Source organism: Gasterosteus aculeatus, chromosome 11 (assembly GCF_964276395.1).
Source record: "Gasterosteus aculeatus chromosome 11, fGasAcu3.hap1.1, whole genome shotgun sequence".
NCBI classification, from domain to species: Eukaryota; Metazoa; Chordata; class Actinopteri; order Perciformes; family Gasterosteidae; genus Gasterosteus; species Gasterosteus aculeatus.
Window position 1 is genome coordinate 9,551,170 of NC_135699.1, and position 21,069 is coordinate 9,572,238.

A 21,069-nucleotide genomic window follows, 5' to 3' on the forward strand; every position below is an offset into this window, starting at 1 on the left:
TCACAATTGTAGAAAGATGAGTTGTGCGGTCAACGTACAGTCGCGCCAGATGTCGGTGGGTATTTTTTCTAAATCTGAACCATTTCTGTTTGAGGGATTTCATTTGATTCTGTGCTGAACAGTCATTCTCGCACTTATTTTGCCGGTCCCAGGATCCCCTTGACCGGACCTCCATGACCCACTGATTGAATTATCCCTGCTCAAGAAAGAAACTTATTATTTTGGATGTCCTCTTTTCACTCAAAGCTGCATGCCCTTAAAGTTGAATATGTAAAAACATCAGAAAAACACAGCACAGAAAAAACAGATTATTTCAGGTTAGATCAAACAAAGACATGTTCAACTTTAAAAAAGGAGACTTATCAAATAAAAGTCGAATAAAAACAAACGTGTTTTATTGTAAGGACAGATGAGGAAACTAAAACATTTTATAGCACTGCAGACAAAACTGATAAACACTGATTCTTTTCAGGTTTGAACAAACAAAGACATCAATTCAAATAAAGGTTGAATAAACTTCTTGAAAAATATGACATTAACTGCCCCAACACTGGTGTGAGAAGTAGCACATGACGTTGCATTTAAATGAAGCCGTTGTTGCACAGGTTTTAAGCGTAGCTACAGGATCTCGCCATGCCCGTAATATATTAAATGGTAGTTGAGGTGGACCTTTTGCGTGAATGTCTTCCCACATTTAACACAGCGAAATGGTTTCTCTCCAGTATGGAGACGGAGGTGACAATTCAGATTGCCTTTCTGGGTGAACCCTTTCCCACATATGCCGCACCTATGCGATTTCTCCCCGGTGTGGACAACAGAGTGAAGCCTCAGCGCCGATGCGTTTTGAAAAATCTTCCCGCACAGCGGACACGATTTGCCGAATCTCTGAGTGGAAATCACGTCCGAGCAACGGTGAGACTTTAACTTGGACTTTTGAGAGAATTGTTGCGCGCAAATTTTGCAAGATAATGACTTGTGGTACTTCATGTGTTGGGTTAGAGTGCGCTTGTGGAAGAAGGTTATGCTGCATAATTTACATTGGAACTTTTCTTTGCTTGGGTCCGGGGGGGTTTCCACATTAAGCATATTGAAGTCCTCGAGGGAATCCCGAGCCGTGCCGTTTTCAAAGTTGTTAGAAGGTACCGTGTCCTGTTTGACGTGCCTGGTCCTACATGCAGCCTCCAGCATTGCCGCTTGTTGACTTTCTTCAACAAATGGTACAGCCTCATCCTTGTCATAATCATCTTCCTTCGGAATGGTGTAAATGCTGAAGGCCCGCTCTGTGTCAGCGACAGACATCAGCCCAGTTGTCGGTTCTTCAATACCCCCTGCGCACAAGACCTGTTCCTCGTCCTGATCCGCTGAGCGGCTGGAAGTAGACTGCAAGCAGACTGCAATCGGCTCTGGTTCCTCAGCCGGGCTTTCTTCGTGCTCTGTTGGATACAAAAATCCAAATTAAACACTTAAAAAAAAAAAAATCACGGAAAGCTGCTTAAATCTGTTGAGTCAACCATTTCCTCATACCAACCCCTCCTTCACTCACCTTCTGTGCCAAGTGTTTCGTGCTGGCAGCTCCCAGCGGCATCCTCCACATGCTCCATCTCCTCTTTGATCTGAGACGCACTCATCTGCTCGGGCAGCACAAACTGCAAAAAAAATAAAAACGGTCTAAATATTACAGTAACATTAAATCCAGCAACGTTTTAAATGAGATACTTTAGTGGACCAGTCCTGAAATGAATAGACGAGTGGACGATCGGTGGGAAATGGACACAATTTCATATGATGGATTAATTCATCTGCGTCAACGAAAAATGTAAAACCTTCTGTGGGTCCTGTTCCTCAGAGTCTTCATTACGGTTTTCTAAATTAGCTTAGCTTTGGGTTTTGGATTGGTGGTTGCAGAAAAAATGTGAAAACATCGTGTTGGGCTTTGGGATGGTCATCTTTTCTGTAAGAGTAGGATTTATTAACTTTTATGATACATTTTGTCCCAAAAAAACCGTGACAATAAAAAGCATCGATGGATGAAACCCTTGTTGTGACGCAACTTAAAGAACATGTTTTAGACTTCACATGTAAACCTGCTCTTCTGCACGATACACGGATCAAAAGCAGAGCTCTGGAAACATCTCCTGACCTCCTCGGAGGGCCGCGGAGGGGGCGAGCGTTCCTCTCCTCCTTTCCACAGATCCATACACCAATCTTTCCCGAAGACCCCTTCTATGGAGGGCGACGCAGACACTGAGGAAAAGTCAAACGGTACAACACACATTAGTAGCGCCCCCCCATCCCTCCCCTGCCCTCCCCTCCCGTCTCAGTTTGAGCACCTTACGCTCCGATAACTTTGACACAAACCGGACAGTTCGCTCCTGGCAGTCTGCAACTCGCACTCCAGACATTTGACTTTCTCTACCAGGGCGGAATTGGAAGCCGTCAGCCGCGTTAAGCCCAGCCGGAGCTCGGACACTTCTTCGTCCACCAGGTCGCAGACGTGCCTCAGGGCGGACCTGGCCATCGCCTCCATGATGGAGGACAGTTTCAAGTGGAAGGAGCGGCGGCTCGCCATGGTGTCTTCGACGCGAAAAAGTGGTACGGACATTTGTTTTGGGTTTTTTTTTGTAGCGTTAGCTGCGCGCGCGGCTAGCGGAGGAAGCTAACTTGCGCTAACAGGTTCCTCGCGGAGCGGGAACTAAATAACTGTTGCCACGGTGACGCGTTTCCGGCGGATGCAGCCGGTCAGCTGCTCTCTCTCTCTCTTCCTCTATCTTCGGTGAAACCGATGTGTTTTCCCCTCGATTTAATGATCATCCACGCATACTTCTTTCCCCGCAAATCAACGCACGCGTTCAGTAGCCGCGATCCGCAGCGACAACAGCGACGAACATGAACACGGAGAAGGACTTTTCACCTCTGACGCCGAACATCGTCCGAGCTCTGAATGACAAACTGTACGAGAAGAGGAAAGTCGCAGCTCTAGAAATCGAGAAACTGGTGCGGGAGTTTGTGGCTCAGAACAACTCCACTCAGATCAGACATGTCATCCAGATCCTGGCCTCGGAGTTTGCGCTTTCCCAGCACCCCCACAGCCGGAAGGGGGGTCTCATCGGACTGGCGGCTTGCTCCATCGCCCTCGGCAAGGACTCCGGTCTGTATCTGAAGGAACTTATTGAGCCGGTGCTCACTTGCTTCAATGACTCGGACAGCCGTCTGCGGTACTACGCATGCGAGGCCCTCTATAATATAGTCAAGGTCGCCAGGGGCGCTGTGCTGCCCCACTTCAACCTGCTCTTTGACGGTCTCAGCAAGCTTTCTGCAGACCCGGACCCCAACGTGAAAAGCGGATCCGAACTCCTGGACAGACTCCTGAAAGACATTGTGACGGAGAGTAACAAGTTTGACCTAGTGGCGTTTGTCCCCCTGCTGAGAGAGAGGATCTACTCCAATAATCAATATGCGCGGCAGTTTATCATCTCCTGGATCCACGTTCTGGAGTCCGTTCCGGACATCCACCTGCTGGACTACCTCCCCGAGATCCTGGACGGGCTCTTCCAGATCCTGGGGGACAACAGCAAGGAGATCCGCAGAACGTGCGAGGTGGTGCTTGGAGAGTTCCTGAAGGAGATTAAAAAGACCCCTTCCAGTGTGAAATTTGCTGAGATGGCCAACGTCCTGGTCATCCACTGCCAGGTCGCGGACGAGACGAAGCTCACGAACGACCTGATCCAGCTGACGGCCATGACCTGGATGAGAGAGTTCATCCAGCTTGCGGGCAGAGTGGTTCTCCCCTACTCCTCTGGCATCCTAACCGCGGTGCTGCCCTGCCTTTCCTACGACGACCGGAAGAAGAACACCAAAGAAGCGGCCAGTGCCTGTAATCACAGTCTGATGAAGCTTGTGACTCCCGAGGATGACGAGGAAGAGGATGAGGAGAAAAGTGGAGGCACGGGGTCGCCGTCCAAGGACGATGGCCGGCCCGTGACGGAGGCGGACAGCAACGACATGTTGAACGCATCGCAGGAATCTGTCGGTTTCAGTAACATCAGCTTCTTCACTCCAGCTAGCGCCGACAGGCCTCAGGTAACGCTGGACCTGGACGGCATCGTCCAGGTGTTGGACCGGCACCTCCACGACTCCTCCACTGGCATGATGACCCGCATCGCTGTGCTCAAATGGCTCTACCACCTTTACATCAAGACGCCGCGAAAAATGTTCCGCCACACCGACGGCCTGTTTCCCATGCTGCTGAAAACCCTGTCGGACGAGTCGGATGAGGTGATACTGAAAGATCTGGAGGTGTTGGCCGAGATAGCGTCGTCTCCGGCCGGCCAAACGGACCTAGCCGGGTCCTGCGACAGCGCTGACGGCAAACTGGAGCTCAAGGTCCCGGGCTCCAAAACGGGGGACTCGTCCCCGTCCACCCCCAGTATGAACTCCTATTTTTACAAGTTCATGATCAACCTGCTGAAACGCTTCTGTCTGGAGAGGAAGCTACTGGAGGTCAGAGGAGCCTTCATCATCCGGCAGCTCTGTCTGTTGCTCCACGCAGAGAATATCTTCCACTCCATGGCGGACATCCTGCTGAAGGAGGAGGACCTCAAATTCGCCTCCACCATGGTTCAGACGCTCAACACCATCCTGCTCACCTCGGCTGAGCTCTTCCAGTTACGCAACCAGCTGAAGGACCTGCACTCTCAGGAGAGCTGTGCCCTGTTTTGCTGCCTGTATCGCTCCTGGTGCCACAACCCCGTGGCCACCGTGTCGCTCTGCTTCCTCACGCAGAACTACAAACACGCCTACGATCTCATCCAGAGGTTCGGGGACCTGGAGGTGACGGTAGACTTCCTGATGGAGGTTGACAAGCTGGTGCAGCTGATAGAAAGCCCCATTTTCACGTACCTGCGGCTGCAGCTCCTGGATGTGGAGAACAACCCCTACCTGATAAAGGCGCTGTACGGCCTGCTGATGCTGCTGCCGCAGAGCCAGGCCTTCCAGCTGCTGTCCCACCGCTTGCGGTGCGTCCCCAACCCGGAGCTCATGAGGACTGTGGACGAGTCCAAGCACATGGACTCCAAACGGCAAGTCTCCAAACGTGCCTCTCACTCTCCGATGGATTACAACGAGCTGCTGCAGCATTTCGACCGTGTTCAGTGCAAACACCTGGAGGTCCGACACCAACGCTCTGGGCGGGCTTCTGATCACCCCGACCGGAAGCTGATGTGAAGTTACTGTGCCACGGTGACCTCAGGTCCTCGAGGACTGGAAAATATTCGATTAATGTTGAAGCCAAAAAGTATTAAATATGATAAAAACGTATCAGAGCACTGTTAACAAACAAGGACTTGTTTGTAGATAACTGTTTTACCGGGCGAAAACATTTGAAAAAATAAACATATTTAAACTCTTCAAATTATGATACATACAATCTTTTACTTTATAACTGGTGGTGGTGATAATTTATTTTTATTTTTTAATGTTTTAAGTTAAATGTTCAGGTGAAGCCGAGACATTTCAATGTTAAATAACATTTGCTTTGTATAACATTTTATTTCCACGTCTTGCCTTAATCTCTCCTCAGCCAGACAACCAATCTCACGTGTTGCGTGTTCTCCGGCTCAACTGAGATTAAAGTTTTAGAGTTGGAGGCTTGGCTGATTTGACTTGCATTAATTCCGGGGAGGACCATGTTATTGTGTTTCATTTTTGTTGTTAGCTGATCAAAAATGTCACACACCTTCTGCTTTTAATTCCATTTATTTTTTATTCTTCAGTAAATCTGTATTTCTCCTTGTACGGATGCATACTTAATATTCTATGTGAAAATCAATAAAGTGGACCATGTGAATTAAAGATGTATTTATTTTTCCTTCGTCCATAAACGTAATGTCAGAAGTACTTAGACAATATATTACTGGTACCGCTAAAGTCTTTTACATCCAGCTCTGTTCTTTATTAAATCAATTTAGCTTTAATTTGTGTAAATGCATGATAACTTTGCCCATAGGTTTCTCCTGTGATCATGAACTTAACATTCAGAAAATGAAGGTTCACAATAAATGAATTTGAATGGTACTGACAACTAAATACATACATAACTTAACCCCCCCCCCTTTTCCTTAAGTACCCAACATAAACCATTAAACTCACATTTGAAGATCTAAATCAACTTTTCAAGAGTTCCTGTATTATTCCCTAGTATTTTAGTTCCTTGGTTTAAAACTTGATCAAGTGCATTCATGCTGAAACTAGAGCAGCCAGGTCTCTTTCTCTCTGACATCAGGCCCATATGCGGTTTGACAACAATGGCACATACTGTCCTTTCTGAGGGAATACTGGTTTTATTGTGCAGTTCCCCATCAGTGCTGCATTAATGCTGATGGGGATGAGGTTGACGTCTCAAGTCAGGCTGAATATTCCTGCTGTGTGGGGGGGGGGCGTATTTCTGCCATCAGTGGTCCTCTGCTGCATCAATTGTGATCTTTTGCGGTTGGTTGGAGAACTTCTGGACACAACAGGGGACTAAACAGTGTCCCCTCTACTTCAAAGAGAGCCATCGACTTCCATGTGAATAATATAGAGCACGTGGAAAGCGACTTTCATCCTGAGCTTGTCTGATCTACGTGCCACATAACAGGCCGGAATCACAGAATTCACAGAAGGATCATAACGTTAAGCTTACTTACTTCAACATGAAGAATGATCATTCAATCAGTCACTTGTGAAATTGGAAATAGAAAACCTATACAGAGAAGAAAACTTCTGTTTAACTAATTAGAACTCCCACAAGCAAAACATCAGCCTCATTATTTCTGTGAATGCCTGTGTGAAAGTTCAGCATACAAACCCAAGAAGCAAAGAAATCCATCTGGCTTTTTCCAACTAATTAATTTAGAAACTGTTTTAAGTTTAATAATAATAATAATATTCAAATTACCAACTGTAAGATCAAAACAGCTAAAACGTTTTGATGAATCAAAACAGCCACTACTTCATCTACCTGAGCTGCTTCTCAGTCACAATTTTAAATTTGCGCAATTGAAATTGTTCAGATCAGAAATCAATCAATCAGATATTAAATATCGGACATATCTGCACAGTGACCCAATGCCAAAAAGCTACCACTCATCAGCATCCTCAAGTGCAAACGCATTTGTTTATTAGAGGTCAAAAAAGGAAAACACAGAATGAAATTTAGAAAAATTCAGTGCGCATGAGACACACTCGGTCTGGTGTATCGGCATATTAAAACGGAGTGATCAGGTGGACTTAATGAGCTAAATGACAAAGGTTAAAGACGAGAGTCAATCAGTAATGAGGACAAGAGAGGACATGAAGTGGAAAAATAAAAGAGCTATTAAATGCTAGGCGCAGTAGGCGCAGCAACGCGTTTCCAAACGGCAGGGCGTATATCGCTATACACACTCTTGCTCTATCATTGCCACTGCATTCTTATTCTCGTAAACTAATACTCACAACAAAATACTTGTTTGCAGTCCACACACGGTCAATTTACTGTTAGATTATTTGGAAAGTAACAGATTAACATCTATGCCCAAGCTACTGTCTGAGCACCATGTTCTGAAATACACTCTATTTGCCCTAACAAGAGAAATAACCATGTTTTAAATATTCCAATGGTCAGCAGGAGGACATTTCAGTACCCATATAACTTCAGCCCAAATCGGTTGCTTCAGTCTATTTATATGCTGAGCCAGTCTTCTTTTGGCCGTGGTTTCTCCGCAAACTTCCATTACACTGGGACAGTTTGCTTCAGCAGACCTGTCAGATCGCTTAAGGGTTCATCATAACATAGCCTACGCTTCTGTCATCATTGGGTTAGTTGGTGCACTCATGCTCTGATCTGCACAGATACAGTTTCCTAAATGTTAAGCCAATTCATTTTTTCCCCCTCTGAGGTTTACGGTGTTTATTTGAGAAGGCGGGACGTGCATGCCCAACACAACACAGCATAGTCCGGGATATGCCTCTAAGAAGCCGAGGTATCAACACTTATTTCCGAGGTCAAATTGGAGGTAACTTTCCAGAGGCATGGGAGGAGCCTCCAAACCCCCCCCCCCCCCCCCCCCCCCCGCCCGTCGTCTCGCCAAAGCCCCCCAGCGAAGACAAATGGCCAGCAGTCGTGCTCATCTCGACGATGACCTTTCCTGTCCAATTTGCGGATACGTTCTCAATCAGCCAGTGGCGCTCACTTGTAGACACAGCTTCTGTAAAGCCTGTTTAGAAGACAGCTGCGAGACACGAGGTGGTGGGGATTTACACAGCTGTCCTCTGTGCTGGCACGGCTCCTCCATGGATCAAATGGTGGTGAGCACTGTGCAGGAGAAGTCCTGTGAATCCGTCAAGGCAGGCCGCAGCAAGAATGACCCGGAGGCTTGTGAGGAGCACGGAGAAAGGCTCACGATGTTCTGCTTGGAGGACTTGGAGGCAATCTGCGTTGTGTGTGGGAAGGCAGCTGCACACACCGGCCATAGGCTCTATCCCATTGGAGAAGGTGCTCATGACTGTAAGGTAAGTTAAAGTTACCGTGCTGTTCCCCCCTCGCCCCCCAAAATTCAGTGGTGGCATTCTGAATATCTTCAGGATTTGCTACATCTTGGATTTCCCCAAACGTCTTCCTCCGTTTTAGTACTGATGATAGCTTGTTGATGCCAAAGTCTTTTATAGACTACGATCTAGTGAACAATACAACAATATATACACATGTTGTGCCTGACTTGTCACAAATAAAACAATGTAAGAAGATGTCAACTGCTTTTATATTTGCAAATGAAAACTCAGAAGCCGTCTGTCATTCACCCTATAGAAGAAGTGTTACTTTACACCGACTTTATTTGGATTAACAGCGTGTCAACATTTTAGCAATACAAATATACTAACTAACCCTTTTCCCATTTTGATGCTACCTTTCAAGCTTCTCTAAGCCTGATATGTTGATTGGTGTGGAGGCAGAGTTCATTCACATTCTAATAATAGGTGTATATTTATGGTTCGGCATTGCACTGGGGGTCCCGGGAGGGAGGAAATTTGATTCCCACAAGTTTCTGTGACACTTCATCTGTTCTATTCATGTGAAATATTGAAATTCTTCCAATATTGTGTCTCCGTCTTGATCCTAAATTGCATGAGTTCAATTTCCCGTAACCAGAACATTGGATCCTTTTTGGGGGGATTTGGCCATTTAACTTGATTCTGCTGCATTGTGCAGCTTCGTGCCTCATGCTGCCATGGAACAATATGCGGCAGCTGAAAGCCCCACGTTGACAGCTGGGCCGTCTGCCAGACTGACCTTGGTTTTTAAGCGTTGATGCCCTGTCACTGACCTTTTAGGCGGAACTGAAGAGTGCGCTGCTGCCTTTAAAAGAGAAGTTGCAGTTGTACAAGAAGAGGAAAATGGCCTGTGAGGAAATGGCAGAACATGTCAAGGTAACGTCACTGACATCGGTGCAGCATGTTATTTTTGAACGTGCGGAAGGGCCGAGGGTGTGGAAGCAAAGATTACCCGTCAATCTGTCCCTCTCCAGAACCAGGCTGAACATACCGAATCACAAATCAGAGAGGAATTCGAAGCCCTTCACCTTTTCCTGAAAGAGCAGGAGGCTGCAAGACTTTCCGCTTTAAAAGCCGAGGAGGAGCAGAAGAATCTAGTGCTTAAACAGATGTTCGAGGAGATGAACACCGAAATGATATCTCTTTCGAATACCATCACATTATTGGAGCAGGAGATGAAAGCTCGAGATATCCCATTTCTTAAGGTAAACGTGAACGTTGCTTCAGACGGTTTCAATATTCGAAACAGAAGTGGTTTTAAGATGTTCTGTTACATTTGTTTTTCAGAATTACAAGGAAACAATAAGGAGGTAAGTGTCTCTACATCTTGTATCCAGCAAGACTGTCATATGACAGTCTTGCTGGACAGTCTTGCTGATAATACAACTTTACGGACACATTTATCAACAAACAACTCTTTGAGTATCTTTTTCAGAACATGGCAAACTTCTGTTGATCCACAAATGATTTCCGATGGCCTGATCGATGTGGCCAAGCACTTGGGCTCTCTGAAATTTAAAGTGTGGGAGAAGATGAAGAGCATAGTTCAATACTGTGAGTTCCTCAAATATAACTCACCATGTTTTATCACCCAGCTCTTTTCTCACCACATTAGTAACCGTTTTGCTTTTTTTCCCCCTCTAAAGATCCGGTGATCCTTGATCCAAACACAGCAGCCAGCTGCTTCGTCCTCTCGGCGGATCTCACGGTCCTGCAGAACTCTACCGAGAATTTTAAGCTGCCAGACAACCCAGAGCGCTTTGACATTAGCGCTGAGATGCTGGCTGCCGAAGGCTACACCTCCGGACGCCACAGCTGGGATGTGCAGGTGAAGGACAACGCCTACTGGGTGGTGGGAGTGGCCAGTGACTCCATCAAAAGGAAGGGCAAGCACGTACTGACACCGGCAGAGGGATTCTGGACAATACGGTTTCGCAACCGAGAGCACAAGGCCTGCACGGCCCCGTGGGAGCCTCTGAGCATGACCAAGACACCGGAAGTGATACGGGTAGTTTTAGACATGGATCGGTGCAAGGTGACCTTTTACGACCCTACAGAGAGAACACCTCTCTACACCTTCAAAGATATCGTCACACCGCGCGCCTTTCCCTACTTCTGCTCCGCCTGCAAGGAGCACCCACTGAAAGTCCTGCCCACGAGGATAATGCTGTCGATGGACTAGCTCACGTAGTATTCATGGAATAAGCCAAAGAAATGAACGAATGAATGGCTGCTGCAGCTTGGGATGGTCTCGTTTTGTCTTTTGCAAGAGACACTGAATTACGGCAATACACTGCAATGAAAGCAAAAAATACATTTTACTTAAGAAAGAAACAGACATGTTTTTAAATATTTAAATTTTAATGTGTTTGAGTTACAACAAAAACTTGTAGCCTGTAAAATCTGTAATTGTAAATAGCATCAACACCAATATATTACTACACGGATTTGTTACATAAAACGACAGTCGGGTGACACTGCTTTGCATGACACAAAATCACAACAGTGATTTCACATTCTTTTGAGATCCTCTTCAAGAGAAGCATTTGACAAATGAAACAGATCCATTGTTTCATATAAGGCACATTCAGTAACAACGTGTGTGTGTGTGTGTGTGTGTGTTTGAAAAAGTGTGCCAGTGTTGTTCGGAGGCTCAGCCGTAAAAAGTGAAAAGGGCTTTCCGTTGTATTAACGAAAAGCGACCCACGGTTAGTGTTTCATCTAGATGCCCTACGTACGGCATGTGGGAGTCTCTGGTCTTTCAGACACATCCAACCCTACATCAGTAACCCCGGAGCTTCCCACTCAAGGACTAAACCTACAAACCTGCAACGTAGTTCATAAAAGTCAATATACCCTATATATATATATATATATATAACAGAGTTTCTATTCTAAGCACATTACTGTAACATGCAACCCATTTCATTCGGGTTGTTTTGAGGTGTTCATTTAATAATTAAAAATGCTAAAAGTTATGCAAAAAATGCCTTCTTATTATTACGTGCTGGTGTGTCATCACTCATACGGTGTTAAAACCACCTCTGCAACAATTCTCAAAGTAATTCTACGTAAGTGGTCATTTCAACTATGTTCCCTGTGAGGTTAAAATTTTGTGCATCAACGCCGGCCGATCCTGACGCCGGCGTTTGCATACGTTATCCTCGCTCTACAGCAGCTCTTTATCGGAGGCTCCACGACTGCCCTGCTACAGCCTCCATGTCATAGAGACACCCTTCCCTCCGTTATAGCATTGTACAGCTCCTCGTCCACCGCTTCATAACACGCAGCTCTGGAGTTCAAAAAGTAGATCTGGTCAGTGGTGAGACGTGGGTCGTATCCCTCCCTCTGCAGCCGGGTTTTCTGGATTTTAAATGTACCTATGCAGGAATGTGGAGACGCATACAATAGGTTAACATCCACGATTAGTGGTGGATAATGTGTTTATCAACTCATGAGGGATAACAGCTAATGGTCTTGCCACGGCGGTTATGGCCAATCCGATACAAAACGTATGAAAAGCTGCAGCTAGTCAGATTAACAAGAGCAAAACTGTGATGTCCGAGTGCAAGTGAATACATAATGGACTCCACAGTTTGGTGCCAGGAACCGCAGGAGGACGCGGGGTTGCAGCCATACACTGTACAAAAGAATTGGACGTCGTCACCGTGACGCCACCAATTGAATGTGGGCTCACTGGGCAGTTTCTTCCAGTCTGTTCTTAGTCGCACACAGAGAGCTGATGGCCTTTTCCCTGCTGAATGTGTGTGCTAGTCAGGCAACTAGTAAAACTACAGAACATCCGTTCTTCTGCATGCAAGGCTCTGCTGATGGCCTGAAGCTATACAAAACCACTCAAACTGCTAAACTAAGCATATTTAAGATCAAAGCATCCAATTTAAGTGGGTTTTTTTTGTAGAAAAAAATTAAAAAATATATGGAAATACGATAAATAATTAATTTCAAATAAATTAAAATTGCTTGTCCTGTGCAGCCTCTCCACAGTTAATGTTTTGAGTTAAATTGTTTTTATTCCTGGGTTTTCCCACCCCAAAAAATATATGTGATATACGGTTGTGATAAAATCTATAAACTTAGTCTCCCGCCCACCTTCTCTCGCTTGCTTGCTTGCTGCCCCATGACTATTCCTCTAGATCTACCACTGACCTGTGGTGTCCACATGTGGGGAGATTCGCAGGAAAACGGGCCGCGCATACGAAGGAAGAGCCGGCTGGACTTTCTGCAAGAAACTGTTGCAGTCAAAACTCCCTGTGGCGTCTGCAATGGCAGCCATGCCTGCCTTCCCTTCGACACCTGGGACGACATGTGATGGGAGATAAAGGCGTGTTAAGTAGTCAGCACGGTCAAATGCAATACAGACAGAGACGGTTAACCATCACCTGTCACTGCCACGCCGTACACGGCCACGTCAGTCTGACCCAGCAGACTGCTGAGTACACCTTCCACCTCCGTGGTCGAGACGTTTTCTCCTCGCCAGCGGAATGTGTCTCCGCTGCGGTCGCGGAAGTACATGTAGCCCATGTCATCCATCACAAGCACGTCACCTAAGGTAGACAAAGGCATAGCAAAACAACGCACAAAGGGTCACACAAACGACTTTATTTAGTTTGAACACTAGACCCATTGCGCTTGTTTTGAATGAGTCGGGCAGGCTGTTTTTTTACAATATTTTAGCAATAGAAACATATCTAGGGAAATAAACAGGATTAGTTACCTGATAGATATGCAGAATCATTTTTCTTGAAGACATTGTGAGCGATCTTCTTCCTCGTAGCATCCTGGTTAGCGTAGCCATCGAAACGCCGCAACGGGTCCTGTTGATTGATACGACCCACCAGGAGTCCTGGCTCCCCTGCAACGCACGGAAATCTGTTTTAACAAATCACATGCAACGTGTAGCAAATGCATTACTGTAGTGTCGGTATTGGTTACCAGGGCGGCAAGGCACACAGAGCCCCCGGCTGTCACGGACCAGCTCCATGGTCTCCTCGTCCACCCTCACCAGGCGGATTGGGTACACGTTGGGGAGGATGCGACTGTTGAACCCGCAGGCTCCCACCTGGCAGGGAAAGAATTGTGATGAACTCACATTTGAACCAGCGAAGACTTCCGAGTGACACGGGGGGGGGTTTGCTGACCTTGCCATCCATGTTGGCGATGCTGCAGTTGCACTCGGTGGCTCCATAGAATTCACCAATCTGCTTCACCCCAAAACGCTCCGTGAAGGCTTCCCACACACTGGGGCGCAATCCGTTTCCCACCGCCAGTCGGACTTTGTGGCCTTTTTCGGACGGACGCACCGGCTGCGAGAGTAGGTAGCGGCAGATTTCCCCAATATACTGCACTATCTACAACGGGAGAGCAGGAATGTTGTTGACGCCAGTTCAGAACTTATGCTTCGTAGTTATTGATTTCCTCAAATATAGTAGCACTTGTCCAAGGTTTCCGGGCAAATGCTCTTACAGTGCAGTTGTACTTAATGCAATCTTCCCAGAAGCGGCTGGCAGAGAACTTCTTCTTCACCACCACAGTGAGGCCATGGATGAGACACTGGCCGACGCCCATGATATTACCTGGCAGGAAGAGAACGCTGACACTTTGGTCATGGAAACTTAAAAGCGGGAAACTGTTCATCAAAAGCTTGAGCCTGCAGTCATATACCTGCTGAGTGGTAGAGAGGCAGGCAGTCATAGATGATGTCGACAGGACTCATGCAAAAGGCAAAATACCCAAAAGCAGCAATTCTGTAGTAGCTGTAGTGGGAACAAAGGAGAGGATCTGAGACGCCTGCTATAAGCCGTGCAGCAATGGAACAGCTCTGGAGAGGGATGCGTTCTGCTTTTGTATCTGGCGTACCGACTGTGTACCACGATGGCGGCTTTGGGCAGTCCTGTGGTGCCGGAGGTGTAAATATAAAATAGACGGTCTGCAGAGGAGAATAAAAATAGAGCGTTACAGCTGCTGGAAGTTTAAGAACCCCAAAAAATGACAGAACAGAAAATATAATCCTTGTTTTCGAAGTGCGTCATGTTTTCACAGGCAACACGTCTTGTTTTGTTTTCCACCAAACACAGTATATGGAAAGACTTTGAAGGTGGTATTAAAAGGGAAATGAATAATTAACATTCACATTAAATCCTCTTTAGTGATGGAGGTACTCACCGTTCATGCCTTTGTGGGGAACACAGGGTGAAGGAGGATGTCTAGGTGAAGACGCTAAAAGTGGGTCCAAAGGTTGAGCACCCAGTCGTTCCAGATGTTCTGCGCTGAGGTCCCCTGTACTAAACCGCAGCATGGACATGGTGTTGGAGGAACTGACCTCCAATATGGCTGTCATTCAGTAAGAGTCACAACAGGGGACAAGGGAAAGGAAGACAACCAGGTTAGTTCAAGCGCTCTATAACGGGAATGCACAAGTACATTTTTTATATTGTGAGGTAATGTTTACTTATATGCTATAAAAATTTGACTTAATCAAATGAACCTTTTTACTAGTAAATTATAATTTGTATAATCTGACAAATGAAACACCTTTGTGACAACAAACAAAAGCAGAGAAAATGGACATCCCAGGAACAACTGGAGTGCTGATCACATAATTACACAAAAACCAGACAAATGAAACAAGTGTTTGTATTGTAACAGAAAACAACCAGATTCAAATGTCAACCAACTTCAAAAAGAGATGGCAAGTAGTGCTGGCAATGTGCTCACCGCCAGCATGTCCTCCTGACCACATAATGGAGACAGTCAATATTAAAGTTTCAGCTCCACCACTAAATCAACATTAAGGCGTGAAACCACACAACATTTTAGAAGCCTAATCGTATGCCTGTTTAAATAATGTGCTATATAAACACAATACTTGTGAAACAGTATTGTGTACTCAAACCCACCGTTGATACAAAATTACGGTCTTGATCTCGCGTTAACACATTCTTACCATCAGCAAGCTCGGCTCCGAACACGAGGGCGCGTGCGCCCGACGCCCCGATGCAGTGCATGAGCGAGTCGTGGCGGAGGTTGAAGTTGATGAGCGCAGCTTCCACCCCGACCTTGGCCAAGCCCAGCCAAAGCGCCACCTGTAAGGGCCTGCTCTCCATGAAGAGGGCCACCACGTCGCCCGAGACCCAGCCCTGACCTCTTGCCCAGTGGGCCACTTTATTAGACATCTCGTCCAGCTGGGTGAACGTCCACGTCTCCCCCGTGGCCTCGTAGATGAGCGCCGGTTTGTTTGGGTGTCTCTTGACTGTCTGGGCGAATATGGAAGGAATGTTACTTCCATTGCGCATGTAGCGCCAGAGGGCCATCTTCACTCTCAGCAGCACATAGAGGCCGCTGTGGGTCAGAGGGGGGAGACGAGGAGGAAAGACGTGAGCACGGGTGTAAACATGACGACCAGCTGGGCGATAGGGTCGAAAATCTTTAGAGGTTATTTCATATCTTGATAACTATATATAGCATGCATTAGAATATTTTCTTGTGACTCAATAAATATAACTATATGACTATATGGCAACCACATTTTTGGATATCAAAGTGAATTAAATACTTGGCAAATGTAAAGAAATGTATTTTCTCATTTATTTAAGGATTTAAATGCAAAAGGAGCATTTGCATTAGAAATGATTATAAGAAAATGAACAAATGTTCCTACATGCTGAAAGGTTTACACGCATGAATACAAATTCAGAGTAACAGACACAGTAATCGGATTTATACAGTAGTTGTTTATTAAACTACATGAGAGTAATCCCAAAGCGGAGCAGAACCTGTATTTCTTAATGCTTTTCTCATGCTGAATCAGTATTTTTACAGAAAACTTGTATGTGTGTATTTCTTTGTTCTACAGATCAGCTGATTATACGAACGTCGACACAATTGCGTGAGTGTTTATTGAAAAAGCAATGACTGGGGTCGAGGACAGGCCTGGTTATTATCAATTTGGATGAATTACGTGCCAGGATATCTCGATATTTGATCTGATCACCACTCGATCAAATCGGACGGCACTATAATACCTATTAATCAAAACAGAATCACAACTATTATTGGGGGGCGTGTTTAACTTACTTGACGTCCCTCTTGGCTGTGCGCGCTGCGATGTAGAAGTATTTCCAGCTTTTTGTGCCCAGATAAACCCCGAGGCCTGCTGCCAGACTCCAGGACCAGGACACCCCGAAGAGACGCAACAGTCCCACGGACCCCAGAGAGGCTGAGACACTCGCCGCATTGTGCATTCTTGTCGTGGGGGAAACGGAGAGACAGAAAGAGAGAGAGAGAGAGAGAGAGAGAGGGAGATGCGCTTTTAAAGGGCTGGATCTGGCACGGGCTGCATCCTCTGGCCTGCACGGCTCTCCATGGTGCAAACCAAGTAGCCCGACGAACTTTGAGACAAATGGCGAAGGGCGCGAGTTGAGGAGAAAGTTACCACACAGACACACACACAGGCAGTTATGCACGAACCCCACCCTGCGTCACACAACTTGTACCATTCACGCGCGGCCCTCCACTTACCCCGCCGACGTCGACGTCACCTTTCACCCGGTAACCCTCGCGGCTCGGTGAAAACTTGCTAACTGCTAAACTTTGATTTTTTTTTTCCGCGGAAAAGATGGTAGAAATTCAAAATCGAGCTCCGGATGTCGAGTGCGCTCGCGATATTGTGACGTTTTGAGGAAACCAGTAGTTTTAAAGTTACACAACAGTTTTTAACAGAGCGGTCGGAGCAGTTGTAAGTAACGTCAAGTAAGCTAGGAACGATTTACAATTCGAGCGATGGCTGCGGGTTAAACGTACGTGAGTCCCGTATGTTGAAACCTGTGGCGGGATGGGGAACGGGGAGGGTTCTTAATTTGTGTCCGAAAAGCGAAGTGGCCGAGGACAGAGTGAGAGCAGCGAAATGCAGGACGAGTCGGGCTATCTTCTGTTCTCCATATTGAACGCACTCGCTGCCAAATGAAGCCCCGCCCACCAGTGGTATGAGGCTCGAAAAGCAGCTCAGCCATTTGTCGAACGCAATGCTCGTTAAGGGCTTTCTCCGTTTCGATTGGGCAGAATGAACTCCGCCGGGTTTCCCATCCAACAGTTTTGCAGGTGGCTGCTATTGATAGTAGCACCGGCGCAGACTACTAACTAAATGTTGTGAAATGTTCTCAAAGTCTCATTCCATCCCTAATTCTCACAGCCGGCGTGCTGATCGAGGACCCCATCAAACGTCGTTAAAAACACCACAGCAAATTCTACATTTTTTTTCACACCACACAAGAAATTATTTATTTTCGTCCATATTAGAAAAAGTCAAAAGAGCAATGTGGTCATTGCAGACTGAAAGCTTCCCCGTGTGCGTCTGCAAAGGTCCTATTTTCTGACACTGTGGGTCTCTGTGCGTAGGAAGCACAACAGAGTCTGAAAACCACTGCCTTCCTCAGTAAGATGTAAATCCAAGGGTCCAAGATCTGATTCCAGGAGGCCATGCGTACGCCCAGGAGGATGAAGTCATCATTCTCGTGTGTCGAGGATCTTTGGCTGAACTGCATCGTGAGAATGTGAATCTATAGTGAAGGAAACACAAATAATCTCTCATGAGGTACAGTTGTTGCTTTATCATGTCATTTAAAAACAAAAAACAAAATAAAGAATACCTCAACATTAAAGGTGGTAGATATCTTTCTAGAAAAACAAATTCTGCAAACTAAAAATACTCACAAGAAAGGGGCTCCAGCATACGCAAGAAACGACAGTGACCCCTGCAAGTTGTGCCAACATCTCCACATCTAGCGAACAACCCGAGGAGGAAGACGTGGACGATGCACGACGAAGGCTGCGAACTGATGGTTCTGCATCAACATGGCGGTACTTCAGTCTGGCCTGCAGCAATGCCAGCGCACTCACGGTGTTGCAGAGTAGGGAAAAAGTGAGAGCACTGAGGCCCAGAACAGAGAAGGCCAGAGCCAGATTGGTATCAGCTGGAGATTGTGGATCACGGATACGCAAGAAACACCACGTCTTAGGTGACTGGGGAGTGTAAGTGCCCCCAGCAAATAGTGGTAGAACTGCCAGGACGAGTGCAAGAGAGGACAGAAGTAAGACAACCCGCCACATGTGACGCAATGTGACCATAGCAGAATGGAAAAAGGGCTGAGTGATGGCCACACAGCGCTCCACTGCCATAGCGCAACCTAGCAGTAAGGGGCATAAGCCAAAAAACACCATACTTGCCCCAAAAATCTGACAGAAGTTGTCCTCTATTTTTTCCCTCTGAGCTAAGGTGAATGCACCTAGTATCACGTGACCCGCAAGGTCAGCCAAAAGTAAAGCCACGGTCAGTAGCAGAAATGGGGCTTTGGATCGGCGGTGGAATTGCACACGGGACTTGGCCAGGATGCCAAGAGCTGTGAGGTTGGAGATGGCGCCAAATGTCATAGTGAAGCAGGGCACCACCAAACTTGGCCAGGTGCTATTGTTTGGCCAGGCACTTGGCTGCTCAGAAGAGTTGGTCCTCAGGTTCTGGTGGAGGATGGATGGCGTGGTAGATGTAGAAAAAGAATCCATGAGTATAGAGAGCGTCCTGCGGAGAATCACAGGCAAAGTGATACTTTTTAGTTTTTTTAATAGAGATTAATTTTGCACGATGACAGAAAGATCAAAGTCTTAAATGCAAAATCATGTACTAATGAATGCCATGATACATTCTTCTCTTCACCACTCAAAGACTAATGACAACAACATTGATTTGAAGAGCTCCTACTGCCCAGAAGTGACATAGAGGAGTGTGTGACATTAGCGCATGCATATGATGTGCGTGCTTGGAATACGTTGATAGATGCTTTCTCACAAATACAGCGGAAACAATCCATTTTTTTAATGATTTTCTTAGATCTTCTCGCTTGGCTTGTTTCCTAACTCATTACTCCACGATTTCAAACATCAAACTTTGGCAGCAACAGTTTTGTGTTTGTTTTGCTACTTGATTCTTGACATCATTAAGCTTTAACCAGCAGGACGTAACAATGGTGCATTAGCAGTTTTTATCCTATTGACATACACTATGCATCAGACACTAGCCTTAATGTTAGTTTGATTAATTGATTATCTTTCTCTCTCTCCAGATGCAGACTTTTCAAAGGAACACTACAATAATGTGCACAGACCTTCTTAGTAGGTGCATGGATTAAAAAACTCAGAAGAGCCCTCCAGTTGTAAAAGGTTCCGGGAGCAAACATTTCTTTGTACAAGACAAACAAGAGCAAAGTCAAAACTGCAGGTACAATCGACCTGGTTCTTTTCTATCTTCTGGTAACACAGCAGGGCCAGTCTTCACTAGTGACTCCCGCTTATCAAACCGTCTATTTGTTCAATCATATTTATTAAAAATAGAAAAGGGTAAAAACTATTTTCTTTTTGCATTTCTTTCTGGTACTGCTCTCTTACTTCATCAATCGCGAGTGAACCGTAGGTGAAGTAATTTCCGGTGTTCGGTGTTTGGAAATTACAGAGGAACTTGATTCAGTTCTCCTTTTGCATTATACATGCCTCAAATACACCTTTCAAGATGTGTGAATCCTTCTGTAAATTCCCACAGCTCTCATTGATAATGCAAATAAAATGAAGGATGAATTCTGTAGTTGCTACCAGAGAATAATATGATAAATATCATATCTGTAAAGTAAATTACCATGAAATAATTATGAATAATACATTAGACTTACCTTCCGTGGACTCCGGATAAACCCTGGAAGTTGTGGATAGGTAGATGAGAGAGGACGAATATGTCTCTCTTGTCTGCAGAGTTGCCAGGTTCTAATCACTGCTGTTCGCAATCCGTTGCTTTTGTTCGACTCCCTTTCTTTCCCTCTGCCTCTCTGACATTCTTTTTCTCCCAGGTCTGGCTTTCCCTCCCTCCAGAGATTTGGAAACTATTGCATATCTAAATTCAGCATCTGCATTTTCCGTCCTCTTTCCGCCTCTGGATGTGGTTCGTCCATCTACTCATCTTCTCTGTTTATTTTCTTTGCACCAGAGAGGGATAAGGCAGTCACTTTCATTTTGTCGTATTGATCCAGGGCTAGCTAAATAATTCAACAGTGAAAAAAAACTCAGGTATCATTATTATTAATGATATTTCTATTTCCATTTTAAGCGGGGATTATCCACCTGGTCGTTATCACCCGCGGACAGCCTCATGAACCTTAAGTAAGCACAGAGATGGACATGAAAGTAGTCTGAAGGAGCACGGCGAGTCTCAGGCGCCTCGAGGGCTTCTATTATACTGATAGAAACGCATCAAAGGAGCATCCGCAGCGGCTCCACCAAGGTTTGCAAATGTTCAAGAGGGAGTACCCTAAAATAATATGGTGTGTATAATACAACATGTTTTCAGGGTTACACAAGGTTTGTATACTCTTCTAAAGTTGAGTACCAATTTGCCGACTTGGTACTTGAGACCATAATGTCTGTCCTGGACACAAACAGGAAGGA

General features: G+C 45.9%; 5 protein-coding genes across 6 annotated transcripts; 2 read left to right on the plus strand and 3 right to left on the minus strand.

Moving 5' to 3' along the window:
- Positions 1–373: 373 nt before the first annotated feature.
- LOC120827181 (uncharacterized) lies at positions 374–3,158 on the minus strand. The gene is made up of 4 exons (XM_040189864.2): positions 2,359–3,158; positions 2,141–2,244; positions 1,544–1,646; positions 374–1,433 (listed from the first exon to the last, which is right to left on the minus strand). The coding sequence occupies exons 1-4, from the start codon at positions 2,600–2,602 to the stop codon at positions 619–621; spliced, it is 1,266 nt and encodes a 421-aa protein (XP_040045798.2). The 5' UTR covers positions 2,603–3,158; the 3' UTR covers positions 374–618.
- On the plus strand, positions 2,887–5,850 carry vac14 (vac14 homolog (S. cerevisiae)). Its single transcript, XM_040189851.2, has one exon. It carries the CDS (start codon positions 2,887–2,889, stop codon positions 5,221–5,223), a length of 2,337 nt encoding a protein of 778 aa, XP_040045785.1. The 3' UTR covers positions 5,224–5,850.
- A 2,256-nt stretch (positions 5,851–8,106) lies between these two features.
- Positions 8,107–11,189, plus strand: trim35-13 (tripartite motif containing 35-13). The gene is made up of 6 exons (XM_040189863.2): positions 8,107–8,529; positions 9,349–9,444; positions 9,543–9,773; positions 9,856–9,878; positions 10,004–10,122; positions 10,215–11,189. Exons 1-6 carry the CDS (start codon positions 8,128–8,130, stop codon positions 10,748–10,750), a joined length of 1,407 nt encoding a protein of 468 aa, XP_040045797.1. The 5' UTR covers positions 8,107–8,127; the 3' UTR covers positions 10,751–11,189.
- On the minus strand, positions 10,911–17,705 carry slc27a1a (solute carrier family 27 member 1a). 2 transcript variants are annotated; one of them, XM_040189857.2, is made up of 13 exons: positions 17,389–17,705; positions 16,663–16,830; positions 15,533–15,927; positions 14,752–14,919; positions 14,446–14,515; positions 14,251–14,342; positions 14,053–14,162; positions 13,728–13,937; positions 13,522–13,648; positions 13,304–13,441; positions 12,969–13,133; positions 12,736–12,882; positions 10,911–11,948 (listed from the first exon to the last, which is right to left on the minus strand). In XM_040189857.2, exons 1-13 carry the CDS (start codon positions 17,595–17,597, stop codon positions 11,791–11,793), a joined length of 2,157 nt encoding a protein of 718 aa, XP_040045791.2. In that variant the 5' UTR covers positions 17,598–17,705; the 3' UTR covers positions 10,911–11,790. The 2 variants fall into 2 exon arrangements, with proteins under 2 accessions (XP_040045791.2, XP_040045790.1); XM_040189856.2 differs by having other exon boundaries at positions 17,107–17,686.
- Positions 17,706–17,836: 131 nt separating this feature from the next.
- On the minus strand, positions 17,837–20,455 carry ptger1c (prostaglandin E receptor 1c (subtype EP1)). Its single transcript, XM_040189877.2, has 3 exons — positions 20,301–20,455; positions 18,298–19,159; positions 17,837–18,143 (listed from the first exon to the last, which is right to left on the minus strand). Exons 2-3 carry the CDS (start codon positions 19,141–19,143, stop codon positions 17,907–17,909), a joined length of 1,083 nt encoding a protein of 360 aa, XP_040045811.2. The 5' UTR covers positions 19,144–19,159; positions 20,301–20,455; the 3' UTR covers positions 17,837–17,906.
- Between the last annotated feature and the right edge of the window lie 614 nt (positions 20,456–21,069).

Excerpts from the sequence above, each read along its gene's own strand:
- trim35-13 (XM_040189863.2), top strand. The coding sequence starts at position 8,128 with ATGGCCAGCAGTCGTGCTCATCTCGACGATGACCTTTCCTGTCCAATT. Across the intron at positions 8,530-9,348 it reads AAGGTGCTCATGACTGTAAG|GCGGAACTGAAGAGTGCGCT; the intron begins GTAAGTTAAAGT and ends CTGACCTTTTAG. Across the intron at positions 9,879-10,003 it reads TACAAGGAAACAATAAGGAG|AACATGGCAAACTTCTGTTG; the intron begins GTAAGTGTCTCT and ends TATCTTTTTCAG.
- vac14 (XM_040189851.2), top strand. The coding sequence starts at position 2,887 with ATGAACACGGAGAAGGACTTTTCACCTCTGACGCCGAACATCGTCCGA.
- LOC120827181 (XM_040189864.2), bottom strand. The coding sequence starts at position 2,602 with ATGTCCGTACCACTTTTTCGCGTCGAAGACACCATGGCGAGCCGCCGC. Across the intron at positions 1,647-2,140 it reads CTCCGCGGCCCTCCGAGGAG|TTTGTGCTGCCCGAGCAGAT; the intron begins GTCAGGAGATGT and ends TTTTTTTTGCAG. Across the intron at positions 1,434-1,543 it reads CGAAACACTTGGCACAGAAG|AGCACGAAGAAAGCCCGGCT; the intron begins GTGAGTGAAGGA and ends TGTATCCAACAG.
- slc27a1a (XM_040189857.2), bottom strand. The coding sequence starts at position 17,597 with ATGGCTGAGCTGCTTTTCGAGCCTCATACCACTGGTGGGCGGGGCTTC. Across the intron at positions 14,516-14,751 it reads TCCCCACAAAGGCATGAACG|ACCGTCTATTTTATATTTAC; the intron begins GTGAGTACCTCC and ends TCTCCTCTGCAG. Across the intron at positions 14,163-14,250 it reads GCCTCTCTACCACTCAGCAG|GTAATATCATGGGCGTCGGC; the intron begins GTATATGACTGC and ends TCTTCCTGCCAG.
- ptger1c (XM_040189877.2), bottom strand. The coding sequence starts at position 19,143 with ATGGATTCTTTTTCTACATCTACCACGCCATCCATCCTCCACCAGAAC. Across the intron at positions 18,144-18,297 it reads TATGCTGGAGCCCCTTTCTT|ATTCACATTCTCACGATGCA; the intron begins GTGAGTATTTTT and ends CCTTCACTATAG.